Raw genomic sequence first — 23131 nt, 5'->3', positions numbered from 1 at the left:
CTCCCTAACAGCACTGTGGGAGCACCTTCACCACACGGGACTGCAGCGGTTCAAGAAGGCGGCTCACCACCACCTTCTCAAGGGGCAATTAGGGGATGGGCAATAAACGCCGGCCTTGCCAGCAACGCCCACATCCCGTGAACGAATAAATAAAAGCCAATGCTTTCAGGAGTGAATGGAGGATGATGGGAAAATGAGGGTCTCTAATGGCCCTTTGACACAGCACTGCTTGCCCTAACTCCTCCCACATTTCTAGGTGCTCTTGCTTTGATAGCATGGTGCCAATACCACGCTCATGCTGCTCCTGCCCTGATGTTGGAAAATAAATAGCAAGGCTTTTGTCACATAATGGCATCTGGGATCCAACTCTGGAAGGTCAGAAGCTCCGAAAATAAGCAGTTACTTTCCATTGGTCTTCCAACAGGTCCCCAAATCACCAGCAGAATTCTACAAAAGTAAAAGGGGGCGAGAGGGATTCGGAGGTTGCTCATCTCTAATTGAGCCCTGCATCCCTTGCAGCCTCAGCACAAATGTAAAAGTTTCATCTGATCTTATAACTCAAGACGTTTCATTCAACATGAATTATTCATGTGAACCACACCGATGACAGTTTCATTTATCTTTCTTTCTTCCAGGGCCCAACACCCTTAAACATGATTAAATATCTCCAGACAACTCACTGGAGGAAACAGCTGTCTCCTTGATGGATCAGGGAAACACTGGATTTTTTTTTTAAAATGGTAAAAAAAAAAATAAACAAACTAAAAATGCAGTGAAATCTGCTCTTGCAAACAATCCTTAAAATGTTCGACAGCTACCCTAAAACACGTGATTGGCCACCTTGGTGGACCACAGCCTGCCTGTTCTCTATTTTTATAATCTCTCATATATTTCTCCCTTGGTTTTGTCCCCTTTTCTGCTTAAGGCGTTATCTCTTGTTGGGGCACTCCCTTCTGCAACCAGTTTCATACACTAGCAATACTTGTGGCCTTTCCACTATGATGCTACCAATGTGGTGGACTTGCTCCAAACCCATTTCAGACCAGGGAGACAGTTTATTGGTAAATAACTGACAGCAAAATTCTACAACATTTATGCAAAAAGCAACACAGAACTCTAAGAACATAAATGTGTTTGCAGTAAAGAGGTCTGCTGTGTTTCTGAAAGCTGGAGTGTTACAATACTAAAGGTCAGACCCATGAAATGGAGATGGAAGTAGAAAATGCAGGTTCTACGCCCATACACCCAGTCCCTGGTTCAGGTTATCCTGAACAGATTGTCATGAGGAGATGATGGCATTTCCCTGAGGAAGAGAGGCAGAGTTACATAAGAACATAAGAATTAGGAACAGGAGTAGGCCATCTAGCCCCTCGAGCCTGCTCCGCCACTCAACAAGATCATGGCTGATCTGGCCGTGGACTCAGCTCCACTTACCCGCCCACTCCCCGTAACCCTTAATTCCCTTATTGGTTAAAAATCTATCTATCTGTGATTTGAATACATTCAATGAGCTAGCCTCAACTGCTTCCTTGGGCAGGGAATTCCACAGATTCACAACCCTCTGGGAGAAGAAATTCCTTCTCAACTTGGTTTGAAATTGGCTCCCCCGTATTTTGAAGCTGTGCCCCCTAGTTCTAGTCTCCCCGACCAGTGGAAACAACCTCTCTGCCTCTATCTTGTCTATCCCTTTCATTATTTTAAATGTTTCTATAAGATCACCCCTCATCCTTCTGAACTCCAACGAGTAAAGACCCAGTCTACCCAGTCTACTCAGTCTACTAAATTCAGAACCTCCTCGTCGGCACTTACGAAGGTAAGGTGGTCTTGTGTTACCCTCATACCATGTGATCACCCAAGTGTCCAAGCCGAGCAGATCTAAGATGGCTGGGAAAAAAATTGCACAAAACATATGGAGAAGACTATATCCATTACGGAACAAAATGTCCTGCCTTGTAAAACCACACAGCAAATAGGAAGAGCTTGCTTTCATTAACTGGTACATCTTACAATGATTTAAACATTGAAGTCGAGGAGCTAACTCTTGCAAAGCAAAATAAAGGCAGGCCGGGGGTGACTTACCCTGACAGGACACCAAGTACCAGATTCAGCATAAAAAAGGAGCCAATAATGATGAGGGGGATGAAATACAGCCAGTTCCAGGTGTTCCCTAAGGCATCATTGCTCTGAAAGGAAGAAAGTAAAGATGAAATTAACTGTCGGTTTCTATTAGCCCAGGAGTCGTATTCCCACTCCTCTCCGGCGTCAGAGTTAAGCAGTTCTCCTCTCCCAGCTCTGTAGGAGACGCATACTCATAAATATGCACACTCCTTTCTCTATATTTTATCGATATACCACTATGATTAGCGCTCCTCTGAATTCTAATCACTCCTCGCTTTTGCCTTCTAAATCCTGAACACACCAGTTCACATGCTCGTCTTCCTCACCGAGGAGGGGAGTAATCGGGAGAAGAGAAAGAAAAGGAGGGAGAAAGAGAATGGTGAGAGGAGAGGAGACTAGGGGCCCACATTTTCCCAGGAGTTGTTCTTTTTTTTGGAGCAACTTGATTTTTCTGGCGTATCTTAAAAAATCCCCATTCTGTACATTCAATTTGCGCCAGTGTGAGTGAGTTAGTTAGGATTTTTTATAGTTTAGTTTTTTTTTCAAAAGGGGGCGTTACCAGCCACTTTTGGCCATTTAAGCCAGTTTGGACAGCTAATAGTTGCTCCAAACTAACTTAGGCCAGCGTATGTAGCCACTTGTGGCCGCACAGAAAACCCTTGCGGAGAGTTAAGAAATCAGCGCAGGTAGCCAGAGATAGGGGGGAAGGGAAGCAGAGAGGACCTTGCAAAGCACTAAACACCTTCACAACAACTAATACAGATCTTGTACTGTAACTTTTGCATAATTTACACATTCCACTATATAAAACTTCATAAAATATGCACTTTTTAATATCATTTCTATCAGAAGACAAAGTGTTTCATAAAACCATTTATGAATCAATTATTAGTGTAATCTGTTACTTTCATTATTTTAATCATTCTACCAGTACTGTGAAATTGGAAAATAAAATACACACCACAAGCACAGAAAATCAAGTTATATTGAAACACAGTCAAATCCTTGAGGCTAAATCTACATCCAAGGAATTCTTGTCAGCGAAGCCACTCTGTTCTGTCCGAGGTAACCTTTATATGGATTATGCACACTGGGCCATTTCTCTTCATAAATGTAATCGCTCAGCTTGGGTTGGCTTTAAGATCCACAAATCTGAATTTCTGCAGTTTATTATATGGTTTGCAGTTGAATGTTGATGGTGCTGACTGCCTTTCCTACTGCTCTTATCAGCAGACAGTCCAGGGACAACTTTTCTAATTCGAGCAGCTTGTTCTTTTTCGAAATCATTTAAAGAAACTCTCTACATTGCCCCCCCCCCCCGACCCCCACACAACCCGATCAAAGCTCTTCCCCCACCCCCCCACCCCGAGCAAAGGTCTCCCCGCACCAACCTGTTTCTTGTAGCTCTCAACGCGGGAAGGCAGCGAGCCGGCCTGTGCGGCAGGTCACTCGGCCTGGGATAGGGGCGGGACGCGTTGGGTCCTGCGCTGCAGCCGCGCATCATCATCATCATCATGGGAGGGGCGACTGCGCATGCGCGAACACTCCACTACGCATGCAGACCAGCTGCCGGCACTCTATTGGGCGCAGGGCCCTAGCTCCGCCCCCCCCCCCCCCACTGTGATTGCCACGCCACACCAAGCACTAGGATGGTCCACAGAGTGGGGAGAAGATGCCGATATATTTTCTGCGCCGTTTTGAGAGCAAAAGGTCGGCGCACCTCAGGTATGTGCGCCGAAGAAACCTCGGGGGGGGGGGAGCCAAATTTGGGCCCACGGAGAGGGCATAGGAGGGAAGGGAGAGGGTGTGGGGAGAGGAGGTTTTCCCAAGCCTTAGTCTCTCACGTACCCTTCCTCAATGTTTCCAGCCCTGACGGCCCTGGGTCAATCCACATTTGTCCCAGTGTTGATCTCACCTTAAAAAACACGAGGAAGTTTTCAAAATGATGAAGGTGTTTGATAGGGTGGATGTCGAAAAAATGTTTCCACTTGTAGGGGAGAGCAAAACTAGGGGTCATCAATATAAGATAGTCACTAATAAACCCAATGGGGGATTGAGGAGAAACCTCTTCACCCAAAGAAAGTGGAACTTGCTACCACAGGGAGTAGTTGAGGTGAATAGTTTCGAGGCATATAAGGGGAAGCTGGATAAACACAAGGGAGAAAGGAAAGGAAGGTTTTGCTGATGGGGTGAGATGAAGAGGGTGCGAGGAGGCTCCATGTGGAACGTAACACCGGAACGGACCGGTTGGGCCAAATGGCCTGCTTCTGTCCTGTACATTTTATGTAATTCATATGGAAAACTGGAACCAATTGACACTCATGATGCAGCTCAGGCACTGGTTCTCTGTCTGGGTGCCATATCCCTCCACGTGACAATGGTAATTTGGTGACTGTGATCCTGTACACTGCACCTGTGAGACCGTCCAATTACATAGAAACATAGCAAATAGGTGCAGGAGTAGGCCATTCGGCCCTTCGAGCCTGCACCACCATTCAATATGATGATGGCTGATCATTCCCTCAGTACCCCTTTCCTGCTTTCTCTCCATACCCCTTGATCCCTTTAGCCGTAAGGGCCATATCTAACTCCCTCTTGAATATATCCAATGAACTGGCCTCAACAACTCTCTGCGGCAGGGAATTCCACAGGTTAACAACTCTCTGAGTGAAGAAGTTTCTCCTCATCTCAGTCCGAAATGGCCTACCCTTTATCCTATGACTGTGTCCCCTGGTTCTGGACTTCCCCAACATCGGGAACATCCTTCCCGCATCTAACCTGTCCCGTCCCGTCAGAATCTTATACGTTTCTATGAGATCCCCTCTCATCCTTCTAAACTCCAGTGTATAAAGGCCCAGTTGATCCAGTCTCTCCTCATATGTCAGTCCGGCCATCCCGGCATAAACAGTACTAATAGGAAAAGCAACTAACAGGGAAATGGTTAACAGGGACATTCATTTAAAGACACAGTCCCACCATCCTGGCCACTTGCAAAATTAGCACAAATTATTCTAGATTCTTAAAATCTTTAATTACCATCTTCCCAACCTTTCGTGCCATCTTCTCCTTCCAGCAGTAACTCTTGCTGGGGTACAGTATACAGGCACTGGGTTTCTGGTCTCCAGCCCAAGGAGCTATTTTTCTTGTTCAAGTCTTGAGCATAAAAATCTAGGCTGACACTCCAGTGCAGTACTCCTGGAGCGACACACTGTCGGAGGGGCAGTGCTGAGGGAGTGCTGCACTGTCGGCGGGGCAGTACTGAGGGAGCACCGCACTGTCGGCGGGGCAGTACTGAGGGAGTGCCGCACTGTCGGAGGGGCAGTACTGAGGGAGTGCCACACTGTCGGAGGGGCAGTACTGAGGGAGTGCTGCACTATCGGAGGGACAGTACTGAGGGAGCGCTGCACTGTCGGAGGGGCAGTACTGAGGGAGCGCTACACTGTCGGCGGGGCAGTACTGAGGGAGTGCTGCACTGTCGGAGGCACAGTACTGAGGGAGCGCTGCACTGTCGGAGTGGCAGTACTGAGGGAGCGCCGCACTGTCGGAGGGGCGGTACTGAGGGAGCGCTGCACTGTCGGAGAGGTGGTACTGAGGGAATGCCGCACTGTTGGAGGGGCAGTACTGAGGGAGAGCCGCACTGTCAGAGGGGCAGTACTGAGGGAGCGCCGCACTGTCAGAGGAGCAGTACTGAGGGAGTGCTGCACTGTCGGAGGGGCAGTACTGAGGGAGCGCTGCACTGTCGGAGGGGCAGTACTGAGAGAGCGCTGCACTGTCGGAGGGGCAGTACTGAGGGAGCGCCGCACTGTCGGAGGGGCATTACTGAGGGAGCGCCGCACTGTCGGAGGGGCAGTACTGAGGGAGCGCTGCACTGTCGGAGGGGCAGCACTGAGGGAGCGCCGCACTGTCGGGGGGACAGTACTGAGGGAGTGCCGCACTGTCGCCTTTCACGACCACCGGATGTTACAAAACGCTTTACAGCCAATGAAGTACTTTTTGAAGTGTCGTAACGTAGGAAACGCGGCAGCCAATTTGCACACAGCAAGCTCCCACAAACTGCAATGTGATAATGACCAGATAGTGATGCTGATTGAGGGATAAATATTGGCCCCAGGACATCAGGGATAACTCCCCTGCTCTTTTTCGAAATAGTGCCGTGGGACCTTTTATAGTCTCGGTTTAAAGCCTCATCCGAAAGACGGCATCTCCAGCAGTGCAGAAGGGGTAACTCAAAGCTTGGTGAAAGGGATGGGCTTTAGAGGAGGAGACAGGTTTGGGGAAGAAACTCCAAAGAATTTGGCGTCGGCAGCAGAAGGCGCGGCCTCCAATGGTGGGGGCAAAGGGAGGCGGGGATGCGTATCAGGCCAGATTTGGAGGAACAGACAGTTCGGGGGTGGGGCTGGAGTCGGTGAAAGAGACAGTGAGAGGTTATGGAGGGATTTAAACCCTGAGCAACTGAAGCACAGGCGCCTCAGACATTGCTCCTCAGTGAAGTTCATGTCGAAGTGTTCCCCAAAGACTCACTGTGGGTCTGGCCTCCTCCTCCCTCTTGTCTTATCTGCTCCTGCTATCGTCCCCCACACCCCAAGGCAGGCTTACTGGACCACAACTGTTGAGAAGGCGGGCAAAAATTACGTAGCAGCAGCAAAATCTTCTTCTCATCAATCAGAATTAAGTTTTCACCCAGCCAATTACACACCCCGAAGTTAACTAGCAGCCTCAAATTTAAAAAAAAAACAACTAACCTGTAAGTACTGGGTGAGCTCGTTAAATAATGCTGGTGAAGGCTCCTTCCCACATCTTTCCGGGCAAGTTTATCACATGGTGAATCAGGCGCTGGGTCAGTCCTGTATCACAAATGGGTCCTACACCAAGCGTAGGATGCCATTGAAATATTTGAACTAGCCATTTTAATAGTCCTGACGTGTGCCCTGGGCCCACGGACCACCCTGATCCAATCGGGCAGGCCGTGCACTCCAGTCCGTGTTGAGCACATGCTCCCTTCAGTCATAATTGATGCTTAGGTGCCCAAGTTACAACCAAAAAACAGGCATGGCACCATCAAATTTCTGGGCCACACTTTCCCCCTCACAGTTCATGTTGGCACTCCACACTAACCCCGTCTCCCTTCCCCAGCGTTCATGATATTACTCCTTCCCCTCCAACCAAGTCCAAGATGGCACTTTAAAAATGCAAAACACAGGGAGAAGGGAGTAAATAAAAGTTGACCTTAACATTTGATGATGGCGGAAAATAGCTGTTAAAGGATTGGCCACATTATGCACCTGCCCGTTGTACACACGCCCGTTGTACGTACGCCTGTTGTACACCCATCCGTTATACACCCCGCCCGTTGTATACCCGTCCATTATACACCCACCCGCTGTACACACGCCCGTTGTACATACGCCTGTTGTACACCCATCCGTTATACACCCCGCCCATTGTATACCCGTCCATTATACACCCGTCCGTTGTACACCCATCCGTTGTACACCCGTCCGTTGTACACCCTACCCATTGTACACCCATCCGTTGTACACCCATCCGTTGTACACCCGTCCGTTGTACACCCACCCGTTGTACACCCTGTCCGTTGTACACCCTGTCCGTTGTACACCCTGCCCGTTGTACACCCATCCGTTGTACACCCGTCCGTTGTACACCCTGCCCGTTGTACACCCACCCGTTGTACACCCTGTCTGTTGTACACCCATCCGTTGTACACCCATCCGTTGTACACCCGTCCGTTGTACACCCGCCCGTTGTACACCCCTTAACACCTTTGTTTAACAGAAAGCTATCAATCTCCGGTTTAAAATTAACAATTGATCGAGCATCAATTGCCGTTTGCGGAAGAGAGTTCCAAACTTCTACCACACTTTGTGTGTAGAAGTGTTTCCTAATTTCACTCCTGAAAGGTCTGGCTCTAATTTTTAGACTGTGCCCCCTAGTCCTACACTCCCCAACCAGCGGGAATGGTTTCTCTCTATCTCCTCTATCTGTTCCCCTTAATATCCTGAAATCTTCGATCAAATCACCCCTTTACCTTCTAAATTCCAAGGAATAAACCCAAGTTTGTGTAATCTCTCCACATAACTTAACTCTTGGAGTCTGGGTATTATTCTGGTAAACCTACGCTGCACGATCTCCAAGGCCAATATATTCATCCTGAGGTATGTGCCCAGAACTGCTCACAGTGCTCTAGAGTTTTATGACTGGATCAGAAGAGTACGCTTTTTAACACGTGTTTGTATCCTTAGGTGTGTGGAGGTGAACAGGAGTAGTGCCAAGGGTGACTATCCCTCTAATTTCTTCCTCCCTTCCTGTGGGTAGTAACCAGCTCGCTATCTTACCCAAAAAGCTGTGTGTGTGTCTGTGTGTCTGTCTGTGTGTGTCTGTGTGTCTGTCTGTGTGTGTGTGTGTGTGCCTGTGTGTGTGTGTGTGTCTGTGTGTGTGTGTGTGTGTCTGTGTGTGTGTCTGTGTGTCTGTGTGTGTGTGTGTGTGCCTGTGTGTGTGTGTGTGTGTGTCTGTGTGTGTCTGTGTGTGTGTGTGTGTGTCTGTGTGTCTGTCTGTGTGTGTGTGTGTGTCTGTGTGTGTGTGTGTCTGTGTGTGTGTGTCTGTGTGTGTGTGTGTGTGTCTGTGTGTCTGTGTGTGTGTGTGTGTGTCTGTGTGTCTGTCTGTGTGTGTGTGTGTGTCTGTGTGTGTGTGTGTCTGTGTGTGTGTGTCTGTGTGTGTGTGTGTGTGTCTGTGTGTCTGTCTGTGTGTGTGTGTGTGTCTGTGTGTGTGTGTGTGTGTCTGTGTGTGTGTGTGTGTGTGTGTGTCTGTGTGTGTGTGTGTGTGTGTCTGTGTGTGTGTGTGTGTGTGTGTGTCTGTGTGTGTGTGTGTGTGTGTCTGTGTGTGTGTGTGTGGAGGGGAAGGTGGGGTGCAAGATAGTATACCACATATACTAGCCTCAGAGACTGCTTTCCTAAGAATGCAGCAACAACACACAAAAACCTACATTTTTATAGCACCTGTAGTGTAAAAAATGTCCCAAGGCGCTTCACAACAGGAAGTGCAACAGACACTGACCGTAGAAACCGCAATGAGGAAATGTAACTGAAGTCGGCCAAAAAGAGTGTGTCAGTATTTGCCGTGGTTCCCAGAAGTGTGTCAGTATTTGCCGTGGTTCCCAGGAGTGTGTCAGTATTTGCCGTGGTTCCCGGGAGTGTGTCAGTATTTGCCGTGGTTCCCGAGTGTGTCAGTATTTGCCGTGGTTCCCAGGAGTGTGTCAGTATTTGCCGTGGTTCCCAGGAGTGTGTCAGTATTTGCCGTGGTTCCCAGGAGCGTGTCCGTGTTTGCCATGGTTCCCAGGAGTGTGTCAGTATTTGCCGTGGTTCCCAGGAGCGTGTCCGTATTTGCCGTGGTTCCCAGGAGTGTGATAGTATTTGCCGTGGTTCCCAGGAGTGTGTCCGTATTTGCCGTGGTTCCCAGGAGTGTGATAGTATTTGCCGTGGTTCCCAGGAGTGTGTCCGTATTTGCCGTGGTTCCCAGGAGTGTGTCAGTATTTGCCGTGGTTCCCAGGAGTGTGTCAGTATTTGCCGTGGTTCCCAGGAGTGTGTCAGTATTTGCCGTGGTTCCCAGGAGCGTGTCCGTGTTTGCCGTGGTTCCCAGGAGTGTGTCAGTATTTGCCGTGGTTCCCAGGAGTGTGTCAGTATTTGCCGTGGTTCCCAGGAGTGTGTCAGTATTTGCCGTGGTTCCCAGGAGTGTGTCCGTGTTTGCCGTGGTTCCCAGGAGTGTGTCAGTATTTGCCGTGGTTCCCAGGAGTATGTCCGTGTTTGCCGTGGTTCCCAGGAGTGTGTCAGTATTTGCCGTGGTTCCCAGGAGCGTGTCCGTGTTTGCCGTGGTTCCCAGGAGTGTGTCGGTATTTGCCGTGGTTCCCAGGAGTGTGTCAGTATTTGCCGTGGTTCCCGAGTGTGTCCGTGTTTGCCGTGGTTCCCCACAAAGAAAAAATTCAAACTGTTGATTACAAAGCAAAAATCTTAATTCTTTAAATTTGTACGGTGTGGGATTCATTAAAATTAAATCGCACACCCTGTAGATTGGATGCAGCAGTTACTTTAAGGACTGTAGCACCAGGTTATCTGGTTGGTTCCTGCACAGACAGCGTAGCTGTATTGGACCACATTGCTCTCCTTTGACCGCTGAGCGTTTGGTTTCAGGCCATAGCAGAATCCCAAGAACTGGCATCGTTTGTGCTGACATCGCTCAGGAACGATATGTGGCACTGGGTGCCCAAGAGAGGGAGCAAGAGGACAGTATAATCAACACCAAGAAAAAACAGGTGAAAGGGATTTCAGATGTCAATTTACTGTCCCATCTCATGATGTAGCGTTAAGTCTGGTTAAGTAGGAGATGAGAGATCAACTTGGAACTCATTCATTGCCACTGGTGTGACTTTTCAAAAACTGATACATCATATCCCAGACCTCGACACTGCCTCTCAGATCCCAGCACTAACAGGAAGAAAGATATGTTTTAAAGAGCACCTTAGTCAGCTGTGGCTCAGTGGGCTGCACTCTCACCTCTGAGCCACGGAAGTTGTGGGTTCAAGACTCTCTCCAGAGACTTAAGCACCAAAATCCAGGCTGACCCTCCCAATGCAGTGCTGAGGGAGCGCCGCACTGTCGGAGGGACAGTACTGAGGGAGCTCTGTGCTGTCGGAGGGGCAGTACTGAGGGAGCGCCGCACTGTCGGAGGGGCAGTACTGAGGGAGCTCTGTGCTGTCGGAGGGGCAGTACTGAGGGAGTGCCGCACTGTCGGAGGGGCAGTACTGAGGGAGCGCCGCACTGTCGGAGGGGAAGTACTGAGGGAGCGCCGCACTGTTGGAGGGGCAGTACTGAGGGAGTGCTGCATGTCGGAGGGGCAGTACTGAGGGAGTGCTGCACTGTCGGAGGGGCAGTGCTGAGGGAGTGCTACACTGTTGGAGGGGCAGTACTGACGGAGCGCCGCACTGTCGGAGGGGCAGTACTGAGGGAGCACCGCACTGTCGGAGGGGCAGTAATGAGGGAGTGCCGCACTGTCGGAGGGGCAGTAATGAGGGAGCGCTGCACTGTCGGAGGGGCAGTACTGAGGGAGTGCCGCGCTGTCGGAGGGGCAGTACTGAGGGAGTGCCATGCTGTCGGAGGGGCAGGACTGAGGGAGTGCTGCACTGTCAGAGGGGCAGTGCTGAGGGAGTGCTGCACTGTTGAGGGGCAGTACTGAGGGAGTACTGCACTGTTGGAGGGGCAGTACTGAGGGAGTGCTGCACTGTCGGAGGGGCAGTGCTGAGGGAGCGCTGCACTGTTGAGGGGCAGTACTGAGGGAGTGCTGCACTGTTGGAGGGGCAGTGCTGAGGGAGTGCTGCACTGTCGGAGGGGCAGTACTGAGGGAGCGCTGCACTGTTGAGGGGCAGTACTGAGGGAGTGCTGCACTGTCGGAGGGGCAGTACTGAGGGAGTGCTGCACTGTCAGGGGGGCAGTGCTGAGGGAGCGCCCCACTGTTGGAGGCGCCGTCTTTTGGATGAGATGTTAAACTGAGGTCCCGTCTGCTCTCTCATTTGGACATAAAAGATCCCATGACACTATTTCGAAGAAGAGCAGGGGAGTTCTCTCCGGTGTCCTGGGGCCAATATTTATCCCTTAATCAACATAACAAAAACAGATTATCCGGTCATTATCACATTGCTGTGTGTGGGAGCTTGCTGTGTGTAAATTGGCTGCTGCGTTTCCCACATTACAACAGTGACTGCACTCCAAAAGTACTTCATTGGCTGTAAAGCGCTTTGGGACATCCGGTGGTCATGAAAGGCGCTTTATAAATGCATTTCTTTCTTCTTAGTACGTTGTTCAGAAAGCACTTCACACACAATGAATGAAGCACCTGCTTGTTAAATGAAAGACAATGTATATCCCGATGTGCAGCTGGAGAGAGGCTGTATAACCATTGAAGCATCTTGCTCACCAGGAGTATTCCCTGGTCGAATAACTACTACTCATTCCGCATCAGCTGAGACCATAGAGTGGATGACCAACTTCAATTGTTGCTGCGGTTCAAGCAGCCATACGAATGGCTTCAAAATCTAATGGCTGCTGTTAATGTAAGTGACCATGGCAGCCATTTTGGAACAGACAGACAAGGCCTCAATTTAACATCTAATCTTAAAGACAGCACCTCCAAGAGTGCAGCACTCCAGAGTAGAAGCCGAAATTATAACTTAAGTCCTAGAATAAGGCATGAACGCGTAACCTTCTGACTCAGAAGTGAATGCTACCAAATAAGCCACAAATAAGGACAAAAGCCCCTATGTTCTGGAATCCACAACTGTAAATGAGAATTACTCCAGACAAACATGGAGACTTTCACTGAAGTAAAGTCCTTCCCCTGATTGAATTTAACTGAAGTACAGTATACCTTAGACCTTCGCTTAATAATTCAGTGACCTTGTGGATTTTAATAATTATTTTCTCTTTCTTTATCCAGTAAGCTCCCCTCCTTTTGTGCCTCTTCCAAGTAGCGGGAACAGGCTAGAGATGATTCCCTCAGCCGGTCCCCTCTACACCTACTCACTACTTCACTGCGAAAGCACAACTGCCATCGCTAAGAAGTCAGTCCTGGTGCAATGCCCATCATTTGCCCCGGTCGGTAAATGAGGTGCGGCCTCTTCATTTAGCAACTGCCATGAACGATGTTGGGAGGACCAGTCAGTGCAAGGTTTACACACAGCACGGTGTGTGAGTCTCAGTCACAGTCAGTGCAAGGTTTACACACAGCACGGTGTGAGTCTCAGTCACAGTCAGTGCAAGGTGTACACACAGCACGGTGTGTGAGTCTCAGTCACAGTCAGTGCAAGGTTTACACACAGCACGGTGTGAGTCTCAGTCACAGTCAGTGCAAGGTTTACACACAGCGCGGTGTGAGTCTCAGTCACAGTCAGTGCAAGGTTTACACACAGCACGGTGTGTCAGTCTCAGTCACAGTCAGTGCAAGGTTTACACACAGCACGGTGTGAGTCTCAGTCACAGTCAGTGCAAGGTTTACACACAGCACGGTGTGTGAGTCTCAGTCACAGTCAGTGCAAGGTTTACACACAGCACGGTGTGAGTCTCAGTCACAGTCAGTGCAAGGTTTACACACAGCACGGTGTGTGAGTCTCAGTCACAGTCAGTGCAAGGTTTACACACAGCGCGGTGTGAGTCTCAGTCACAGTCAGTGCAAGGTTTACACACAGCACGGTGTGAGTCTCAGTCACAGTCAGTGCAAGGTTTACACACAGCACGGTGTGAGTCTCAGTCACAGTCAGTGCAAGGTTTACACACAGCACGGCGTGAGTCTCAGTCACAGTCAGTGCAAGGTTTACACACAGCACGGTGTGAGTCTCAGTCACAGTCAGTGCAAGGTTTACACACAGCACGGTGTGAGTCTCAGTCACAGTCAGTGCAAGGTTTACACACAGCACGGTGTGAGTCTCAGTCACAGTCAGTGCAAGGTTTACACACAGCACGGTGTGAGTCTCAGTCACAGTCAGTGCAAGGTTTACACACAGCACGGTGTGAGTCTCAGTCACAGTCAGTGCAAGGTTTACACACAGCACGGTGTGAGTCTCAGTCACAGTCAGTGCAAGGTTTACACACAGCACAGTGTGAGTCTCAGTCACAGTCAGTGCAAGGTTCACACACAGCACGGTGTGAGTCTCAGTCACAGTAAGTGCAAGGTTTACACACAGCACGGTGTGAGTCTCAGTCACAGTCAGTGCAAGGTTTACACACAGCACGGTGTGAGTCTCAGTCACAGTCAGTGCAAGGTTTACACACAGCACGGTGTGAGTCTCAGTCACAGTCAGTGCAAGGTTTACACACAGCACGGTGTGAGTCTCAGTCACAGTCAGTGCAAGGTTTACACACAGCACGGTGTGAGTCTCAGTCACAGTCAGTGCAAGGTTTACACACAGCACAGTGTGAGTTTCAGTCACAGTCAGTGTAAGGTTTACACACAGCACGGTGTGAGTCTCAGTCACAGTCAGTGCAAGGTTTACACACAGCACGGTGTGAGTCTCAGTCACAGTCAGTGCAAGGTTTACACACAGCACGGTGTGAGTCTCAGTCACAGTCAGTGCAAGGTTTACACACAGCACGGTGTGAGTCTCAGTCACAGTCAGTGCAAGGTTTACACACAGCACGGTGTGAGTCTCAGTCACAGTCAGTGCAAGGTATACACACAGCACAGTGTGAGTTTCAGTCACAGTCAGTGCAAGGTTTACACACAGCACGGTGTGAGTCTCAGTCACAGTCAGTGCAAGGTTTACACACAGCACGGTGTGAGTCTCAGTCACAGTCAGTGCAAGGTTTACACACAGCACGGTGTGAGTCTCAGTCACAGTCAGTGCAAGGTTTACACACAGCACGGTGTGAGTCTCAGTCACAGTCAGTGCAAGGTTTACACACAGCACGGAGTGAGTCTCAGTCACAGTCAGTGCAAGGTTTACACACAGCACGGTGTGAGTCTCAGTCACAGTCAGTGCAAGGTTTACACACAGCACGGTGTGAGTCTCAGTCACAGTCAGTGCAAGGTTTACACACAGCACGGTGTGAGTCTCAGTCACAGTCAGTGCAAGGTTTACACACAGCACGGTGTGTGAGTCTCAGTCACAGTCAGTGCAAGGTTTACACACAGCACGGTGTGAGTCTCAGTCACAGTCAGTGCAAGGTTTACACACAGCACGGTGTGAGTCTCAGTCACAGTCAGTGCAAGGTTTACACACAGCACGGTGTGAGTCTCAGTCACAGTCAGTGCAAGGTTTACACACAGCACAGTGTGAGTTTCAGTCACAGTCAGTGTAAGGTTTACACACAGCACGGTGTGAGTCTCAGTCACAGTCAGTGCAAGGTTTACACACAGCACGGTGTGTGAGTCTCAGTCACAGTCAGTGCAAGGTTTACACACAGCACGGTGTGAGTCTCAGTCACAGTCAGTGCAAGGTTTACACACAGCACGGTGTGAGTCTCAGTCACAGTCAGTGCAAGGTTTACACACAGCACGGTGTGAGTCTCAGTCACAGTCAGTGCAAGGTTTACACACAGCACGGTGTGAGTCTCAGTCACAGTCAGTGCAAGGTTTACACACAGCACGGTGTGAGTCTCAGTCACAGTCAGTGCAAGGTTTACACACAGCACGGTGTGAGTCTCAGTCACAGTCAGTGCAAGGTTTACACACAGCACGGTGTGAGTCTCAGTCACAGTCAGTGCAAGGTTTACACACAGCACGGTGTGAGTCTCAGTCACAGTCAGTGCAAGGTTTACACACAGCACGGTGTGAGTCTCAGTCACAGTCAGTGCAAGGTTTACACACAGCAAGGTGTGAGTCTCAGTCACAGTCAGTGCAAGGTTTACACACAGCACGGTGTGTGAGTCTCAGTCACAGTCAGTGCAAGGTTTACACACAGCACGGTGTGAGTCTCAGTCACAGTCAGTGCAAGGTTTACACACAGCACGGTGTGAGTCTCAGTCACAGTCAGTGCAAGGTTTACACACAGCACGGTGTGAGTCTCAGTCACAGTCAGTGCAAGGTTTACACACAGCACGGTGTGAGTCTCAGTCACAGTCAGTGCAAGGTTTACACACAGCACGGTGTGAGTCTCAGTCACAGTCAGTGCAAGGTTTACACACAGCACGGTGTGAGTCTCAGTCACAGTCAGTGCAAGGTTTACACACAGCACGGAGTGAGTCTCAGTCACAGTCAGTGCAAGGTTTACACACAGCACGGTGTGAGTCTCAGTCACAGTCAGTGCAAGGTTTACACACAGCACGGTGTGAGTCTCAGTCACAGTCAGTGCAAGGTTTACACACAGCACGGTGTGAGTCTCAGTCACAGTCAGTGCAAGGTTTACACACAGCACGGTGTGTGAGTCTCAGTCACAGTCAGTGCAAGGTTTACACACAGCACGGTGTGAGTCTCAGTCACAGTCAGTGTAAGGTTTACACACAGCACGGTGTGAGTCTCAGTCACAGTCACTGCAAGGTTTACACACAGCACGGTGTGAGTCTCAGTCACAGTCAGTGCAAGGTTTACACACAGCACGGTGTGAGTCTCAGTCACAGTCAGTGCAAGGTTTACACACAGCACAGTGTGAGTTTCAGTCACAGTCAGTGTAAGGTTTACACACAGCACGGTGTGAGTCTCAGTCACAGTCAGTGCAAGGTTTACACACAGCACGGTGTGTGAGTCTCAGTCACAGTCAGTGCAAGGTTTACACACAGCACGGTGTGAGTCTCAGTCACAGTCAGTGCAAGGTTTACACACAGCACGGTGTGAGTCTCAGTCACAGTCAGTGCAAGGTTTACACACAGCACGGTGTGAGTCTCAGTCACAGTCAGTGCAAGGTTTACACACAGCACGGTGTGAGTCTCAGTCACAGTCAGTGCAAGGTTTACACACAGCACGGTGTGAGTCTCAGTCACAGTCAGTGCAAGGTTTACACACAGCACGGTGCGTGAGTCTCCGAGTTTGAAGCAGCCGACAGACATAACAGTACAGGTTGAAATCTAGTGATTTTGAAAACTTTAATGGTTGCATTACTATGCCGCGCCTTTAAGACTTTTGCCAGGATCTGAATCGGAGTTCGGCGCATGCGCAATGGGTATGCAAAATTTACCGGCCATACTTTCATTATGGGACCCTGCCCCCCGCCCCCTGTTAAAGTGTGTTAGTTAGTTAGCCAATCCTCTATCCATGCTAATATATTACCCCCAACCCCGTGAACTTTGATCTTGTGCAGTAACCTTTTATGTGGCACCTTGTCAAATGCCTTCTGGAAGTCCCAATACACCACATCCACTGGTTCCCCTTTATCCACCCTGTTTATTACATCCTCAAAGAACTCCAGCAAATTTGTCAAACATGACTTCCCCTTCATAAATCCATGCTGACTCTGCCTGACCGAATTAAGCTTTTCCAAATGTCCTGCTACTGATTCTTTAATAATGGACTCCAACATTTTCCCACCACAGATGTTAGCCTAACTGGTCTATAGTTTCCTGCTTTTTGTCTGCCTCCTTTTTTAAATAGGGGCGTTACATTTGCAGTTTTCCAATCTGCTGGGACCTCCCCAGAATCCAGGGAATTTTGATAAATTACAACCAATGCATCCACAATCCCTGCTGCTACTTCTCTTAAGACCCTAGGATGCAAGCCATCAGGTCCAGGGGATTTATCCGCCTTTAATCCCATTATCTTACTGAGTACCACCTCCTTAGTGATTGTGATTGTGTTAAGTTCCTCCCCTCCTATAGCCCCAAGACTATCCACTGTTGGGATATTGTTAGTGTCCTCTACTGTAAAGATTGATTCAAAATATTTGTTCAGAGTTTCTGCCATCTCCATGTTCCCCATTACTAGTTCCCCGGTCTCGTCCTCTAAGGGACCAACATTTACTTTAGCCACCCTTTTCCTTTTTATATACCTGTAGAAACTCTAAGGGGTGCCCCAAGCAGATCAGCCTGCGCCAGTCTCGCCACCCGCCGGACAATTTCTCCCCGGGCGAAAAGACAATTGCGCCCCGTTAGTGGTGCTAATGGGCGCAAAAAAAGGGGCAATTTCCGCCCCGATTATTCATACAGTCCAAGAGAGCTGCAGATTCAATCCTTCGTCTGTCCCTGCTACTTCATGTCTAACTGTTGTGAAGTTACTGAGAGCGACTGGGAGTAACTGAGCTTCAGATTTTACTCTCTCTCTCTGAAAGGATCGGGAATTCACCACGCATAAAATTGCAGGCGCAGACATGCACCCATACTCCATGGGACATGAACCGCTGCTCCAACATCATTTTGTCTTGTTTTTAATAACCTGTTTGGGAAATGATCGCGCTGTTCCCTGAAGGAAACCGTTCTTCTAATCCGACGCTGTCAGGTCGATGCCATTATATCAATAAAATGAACAGTGGATATAATTAGGAGGCTTTATCTATCTGATTAAATCAGCAAATAGACTCACACTCATTACTCAGCAGTTATATCACATTTAACACTGGGCACCTGCTGTCCGCAGGAAAGAAATCCCAATAAAATATTAGCAACAGTTCCCAAAACTAAAAAGCTGCATCCTTATCAGGTCACCTTTAAAATTCACGTGAGCTTTTGCTCAGTGTGTTACTGATAGCTAAGTGGACATTGGAAATTAAAACAGAAAATGCTGGAAATACTCAGCAGGTCAGGCAGCATCTGTGGAGAGAGAAACAGAGTTAACGGGGAAGAAATCCCAGCCTCTCCGGGGTCCGTAGAGAGTGTGTACGGACCCGGGAAGGCACCGCAAAAGCCGGTTTTCGGAGCGCGACGCGTATAGGCCGAAATCCAGCATTTCCAATCTGTCCAGCTCTGGCTTGACAGATCCTCCGTATTCCCACAGTCGGGACATTGGCACGGCAAGATTCCGGTATTTACCCATCACTTGCCCAGCGAATGTCCTGAAAATTCTTGCGCCTGATAAAAGCAGGCGCAGAACCTATTGTTACCAGCGTAAGAGTTTCAAAACATACAAAAACATATAAAAATAAAATTTAAAAAACACATTTTAATGTTAAAAATCCTGCCACTAAGGTAAGTTTATTTTTAACCCTAGTTACAAAACTTTTTTTAAAAATCAGAAAAATATATTTTTTCTGACATTTATTAACTTTAATTTCAATTAATTTTAATTACGTGAAGTGTGTTTTTATTTTTTATTGTGGTATTTAGTGTTTTTTATTGTGATACGGAGTTCCCATTGGCGAGAATGATGTGGAATACTTTACCCGATTGGTTGAGCAGTCACATGTGACTGCAGCGTCTGCGTTGGAACCAGGAGGACGGGAGCGCGCTCCGGAGGGCGGGAAGAGAAGGCCTCCCCACCGGAAACCCAGGCGCCTCTGGGTAAATTCTCCCAGGTAAAAATTCCCCGGTGGGAGGCGTTCGTTCGAAAGAAGCCTCTGACCGGAATTTCAGGGCCATCGTTTCAGGTGGATAAGCCTTCGTCAATACTGGAAAAGGTTAGAGGAAGGCAGGGTACGGGGCGAGGGAGGAACGGACATAAGGAGGGGGTCTGTGATAGGGTGGAGGACAGGTGAGGTTAAATGACAGAAGGGATGATGGTGCGAGGCAAAAGGAGATGGTAATGGAACACGTAAAGAAACAAAAGCTGGGTCCGGAGGAGGTGTGAATGGAAATGGCAGAATCAACAGCTGGGGGCAGAGCTTATAATCTGAAATTGTTGAACTCAATGTTGTGATGGAAGGCTGTAAAGAGCCTCACCAAAAGAGGAGGGGTGCTGTTCCTTTCACTTTCTCCAGTTCTGACGAAGGGTCATCGACCCGAAATGTTAACTCTGTTTCTCTCTCCACAGACACTGCCCGACCCGCTGAGCGTTTCCAGTATTCTCTGTTTACATTTGAGATTTCCAGCCATCGCAGTGTTTTTACTTTTGTCTAAGTGGACGTTGGACGTTACTGTGGGTGAATAGCCTGTTGACACGGATGAAGAATACTATTTGGACAAGACACAGGGCCAGCATGGGTCAGCACAGTCAGAACGTAAGAACATAAGAACATAAGAATTAGGAACAGGAGTAGGCCATCTAGCCCCTCGAGCCTGCTCCGCCATTCAACAAGATCATGGCTGATCTGGCCGTGGACTCAGCTCCACTTACCCGCCCGCTCCCCGTAAACCTTAATTCCCTTATTGGTTAAAAATCTATCTATCTGTGATTTGAATACATTCAATGAGCTAGCCTCAACTGCTTCCTTGGGCAGAGAATTCCACAGATTCACAACCCTCTGGGAGAAGAAATTCCTTCTCAACTCGGTTTTAAATTGGCTCCCCCGTATTTTGAGGCTGTGCCCCCTAGTTCCAGTCTCCCCGACCAGTGGAAACAACCTCTCTGCCTCGAAGTCAGGGAAGCAAAAGAGAAAATTAAGAAAAGAAACTGGAAGAAGCTCAAACACAAAACAGAAGCTGAAAAGCTGTACAGCAAGATCGCGATCGTCAGATAACCCAGCCTTTCTGGAACAGTTCAAAATATTCTGGAACAGGCTCCCATTTATCATTGTCTATCTCTGCTTCCAAATATCAATGCAGCACTTGTCTTCAGATAAGTGTGTGTTGAGAACTCTTTTTTTTGTCTGCTCCATGCAGTCATTTCTGGCCAAGTCTACGTCAAGAGACTCTAATTGAACCAGGGGACCTAACATCTTGCCATTTGTAGCACAGGCTGATTGCAATGTGTCCTACTCTCTGACCCACTGAGGTCTGTCATTTTCTGCAGCTTGAATGCAGCATCTCAGCTGGCCTGTCCCCAACCGTCGGGCCACTGTGGTCAATTTTAGTGCCAGGGTGAGATTGGCATAGACCAAGGGTTGAAGGTTGGCTGGTTCAGGCAAGATTCCTCCTACTAGGAAGGGGGCAAAAAAAAAACACAAATCCTATGCCGCACAATCTTTACTTCCTTCAACAACTAACTATCTCAGCCTCATGTTCCAGCAACATCGTCACAGGCAGTCCCTCGGAATCGAGGAAAGCTTGCTTCCACTCTTAAAGTGAGTCCTTTGGTGGCGGAACCACAGACTCTGTCACAGGTGGGAAGGGGAGGGTGGGACTGGTTTGCCGCACGCTCTTTCCGCTGCCTGCGCTTGATTTCTGCATGCTCTCAACTACGCGACTCGAGGTGCTCAGCGCCCTCCCAGACACACTTCCTCCACTTAGGGCGGTCTTTGGCCAGGGACTCCCAGGTGTCAGTGGGGATGTCGCACTTTATCAGGGAGGCTTTGAGGATGGTCCTTGTAACGTTTCCTCTGCCCACCTTTGACTCGTTTGCCATGAAGGAGTTCCGAGTAGAGCATTTGCTTTGGGAGTCTCGTGTCTGGCATGCAGACAATGTGGCCCGTCCAGTGGAGCCGATCGAGTGTGGTCAGTGCTTCAATGCTGGGGATGTTGGTGCGTCTGTCCTCCCAGGAGATTTGTAGGATCTTGCAGAGACATCGTTGGTGGTATTTCTCCAGCAACTTGAGGTGTCTACTGTACATGATCCATGTCTCTGAGCCATACAGGAGGGCGGGTATTACTACAGCACTGTAGACCATGAGCTTGGTGGCAGTTTTGAGGGCCTGGTCTTCGAACACTCTTTTCCTCAAGTGACCGAAGGCTGCACTGGCGCACTGGAGGCAATGTTAGATCTCGTCATCGATGCCTGCTCTTGTTGATTGGAGGCTCCTGAGATATGGGAAATGGTCCACATTGTCCAGGGCCGCGCCGTGGATCTTGATGTCTGGGGGGCAGTGCTGTGCGGCGATGACAGGCTGGTGGAGGATGTTTGTCTTACGGGTGTTTAGCGTAAGGCCTATGCTTTCGTACGCCTCAGTCAATATGTCGACGATGTCCTGGAGTTCAGCCTCTGTATGTGCACAGACGCAGGCATCGTCCACGTACCCCGTAGCTCAACGACAGAGATTGGGGTGGTCTTGGACCTGGCCTGGAGACGGCGAAGGTTAAACAGCTTCCCACTGGTTCTGTAGTTTAGTTCCACTCCAGCGGGGAGCTTGTTAACTGTGAGGTGGAGCATGGCAGCGAGGAAGATAAAGAGGGTTGGAGTGATGACGTAGCCCTGCTTGACCCCGGTCCAGATGTGTATTGGGTCTGTAATGGATCCGTTGGTCAGGATCACGGCCTGCATGTCGTCGTGGAGCAGGCAGAGGATGGTGACAAACTTTTGGGGGCATCTGAAATGGAGGAGGACGCTCCATAGACCCTCGCGGTTGACAGTGTCAAAGGCCTTTGTAAGGTTGAAGAAGGCCATGTAGAAGGGCTGGTGCTGTTCTCTGCATTTTTCCTGCAGTTGTCACGCTGCAAAAATCATGTCCGTTGTGCCCCGTAGGGGATGAAATCCGCTCTGTGACTCCGGGAGGAGCTCCTCGGCCACAGGAAGAAGACGGTTGAGGAGAACTCTAGCGACAACTTTCCCAGTGGTTGATAGCAGGAAGATTCCTCTGTAGTTACCGCAGTCGGACTTGTCCCTTTTTTTAAAGATGGTCACGATCACTGCATCTCTGAGATCTCCTGGCATGCTCTCTTCCCTCCAGATGAGAGAGATGAGGTCATGTATCCGTGCCAACAGTGCCTCTCCGCCATACTTCAGTGCCTCAGCAGGGATTCCATCCCTATTATTCATGAGCTGCCTTATGACTTTGCCTACCTCGTGCAGCGTTGGGGTTTCACTGAGGTGGTGACGGGTAGCATGCTGCGGGATGGAGTCGAGAACACTCGAGTCAAAGGCAGAGTCTCGATTGAGGAGATCTTCGAAGTGCTCCTTCCAGCGGGTCCTGACTGCCTCGGTGTCCTTGATGAGTGTTTCCTCGTTCTTGGCCAGCAGTGGGATGGGGCCTTGAGAGTTTGGACCCTCGGTGGCCTTGACTGCGATGAAGAATCCTCGCACATCATGGCTGTCGGCCAGCTGTTGTATCTCCTGTGCTTTCTCCATCCACCACCTGTTCTTTAGGTCCCGGGTTTTTTGTTGGACCTCAGCCTTGAGCTGCCTGTAATGTTGCTTTGCTGCTCCCGAGTTGGGTTGGTGCTTAAGGCTCAGAAATGCCCTGCTCTTGGGGTCTATTAGTTCTTGGATCTCCTGATCATTCTCATCAAACCAGTCCTGATGTTTTCTGGTTGAGTGACCGAGCGTCTCCTCGCAGACATTGGTTATGGAGGCCTGGAGGGCAGACCAAGCGCTGTGGGCATTCAGCATCTCAGGGTCATCAAGGCACGCCAGATTAGCTGTGAAGCGCTGGCTGTATAGGGCTCTCTTAGCTGGGCCGTTAAGTGCCCCGGCATTGACTTTTTGTGGCACTGCTTCTGCTGTCCCCTCTGCTTTGGGGCTATGTTGATGTACACTTACCCAGTGCACGATTCCCAAACTCAAAAAGCCAAACCATTTTTTTACACAAGAAAATGGAAGTATTTGTGTCCTATTGGCTATCGTGCCC

At 49.4% G+C, this 23131-nt stretch overlaps 1 protein-coding gene across 1 annotated transcript in view; it reads right to left on the bottom strand.

Annotated features, from left to right (window-relative positions):
* Nucleotides 1-23131, bottom strand: part of LOC139238010 (voltage-dependent P/Q-type calcium channel subunit alpha-1A-like) — a 587825-nt gene that overhangs the window by 250257 nt on the left and 314437 nt on the right. The window contains 1 exon segment of the mRNA XM_070867408.1: nt 2080-2183. Coding sequence (XP_070723509.1) covers nt 2080-2183 — 104 coding nt within the window.

Source organism: Pristiophorus japonicus, chromosome 24 (genome assembly GCF_044704955.1).
Source record: "Pristiophorus japonicus isolate sPriJap1 chromosome 24, sPriJap1.hap1, whole genome shotgun sequence".
Lineage (NCBI taxonomy): Eukaryota > Metazoa > Chordata > Chondrichthyes > Pristiophoridae > Pristiophorus > Pristiophorus japonicus.
The sequence above is the reverse complement of the archived record's forward strand: the minus strand, read 5'-3'. Positions and strand labels throughout refer to the sequence as shown.